The 912-nt window shown below is 23.9% G+C and overlaps 1 protein-coding gene across 1 annotated transcript; it reads left to right on the top strand.

The window, feature by feature from the left end:
* Positions 1-170: 170 nt before the first annotated feature.
* Chro.60170 (hypothetical protein) lies at positions 171-392 on the top strand. Its single annotated transcript, XM_659779.1, has 1 exon — positions 171-392. One exon carries the CDS (start codon positions 171-173, stop codon positions 390-392), a length of 222 nt encoding a protein of 73 aa, XP_664871.1.
* The last annotated feature ends 520 nt before the right edge of the window (positions 393-912 follow it).

The raw sequence follows: 912 nt of genomic DNA, 5'->3' as shown, positions 1-912 counted from the left end.
TAGTTTTCTTTGCTGGCGTGTTCTTAATTTGTGTATTTTTTGTTTCTTTCTTTGTAACTGACTGTTTTACACTATCTTTTGCCTTTTTTATTTTTTTTATTGTATTCTTATTTTTTATAGGTTTCTCGGAGTTTATATTCTTTATTATTTCCTTTTTTATTACTCTTTTCATGCCAGAACCAATAATCTTTGATTTGCCTTCAACCTTTTTTGCTGTTTTTTTTGTATTCAAACTCTTTACGTCCGAACTTATTTTGTCAGTTTTCTTATTACCCATTTTTGTTGAACGCTTAGACTTGCAAACCATCTTGATAGTATTATGTTGGACTCCCGTAAAAATTGATAAAATTGTGTATTATTATACAAATTGCTTGTTACAACTTCGACTATAATTTATGATTATATTAAATACGTAAAGTTCTTTTTGTATTCTTGTAGACTGTAAAATTTGTCGCTTTTCTACAAAAAAAAAAAAAAAAAAAAAGATCTTGTAAAATATTTGCAAATATTTTTTGAAATTTGTTTTTATGACAAAAATATCGGAAATATTAAAATAATACTCATACTAATCTTGATTACTAATAATTTTGTGGCAAGTCACCACACACACACACACACACACCCAGTTCCCCACTTAGAAAAAAAAAAAAAAAGATTAAAGATCTGATGAATAATTGTTATTAATTTAAAAAAAAAAACAATTAAAACAAAAACATGGAGTAATCGAGTTAAACTTATTGATTGAAATTTAGGTGTAGATCCTATCTTTAATTATAACTTAATTAGCATAAAAAAAATTAACTTTTTGTTAATTAGTCTTTCTAATTGTTGAAAATATTTATATCTTATATATTATTCATGTTTTATTGAATAAATTGTTTATTATTTAATTCGGCTTGATATTTAGTAATG

This window comes from Cryptosporidium hominis (assembly GCF_000006425.1).
Source record: "Cryptosporidium hominis TU502 chromosome 6 CHRO016077, whole genome shotgun sequence".
Lineage (NCBI taxonomy): Eukaryota > Apicomplexa > Conoidasida > Eucoccidiorida > Cryptosporidiidae > Cryptosporidium > Cryptosporidium hominis.
Note: the sequence above shows the minus strand (reverse complement) of the source record. Positions and strands in the feature narration are given on the sequence as shown.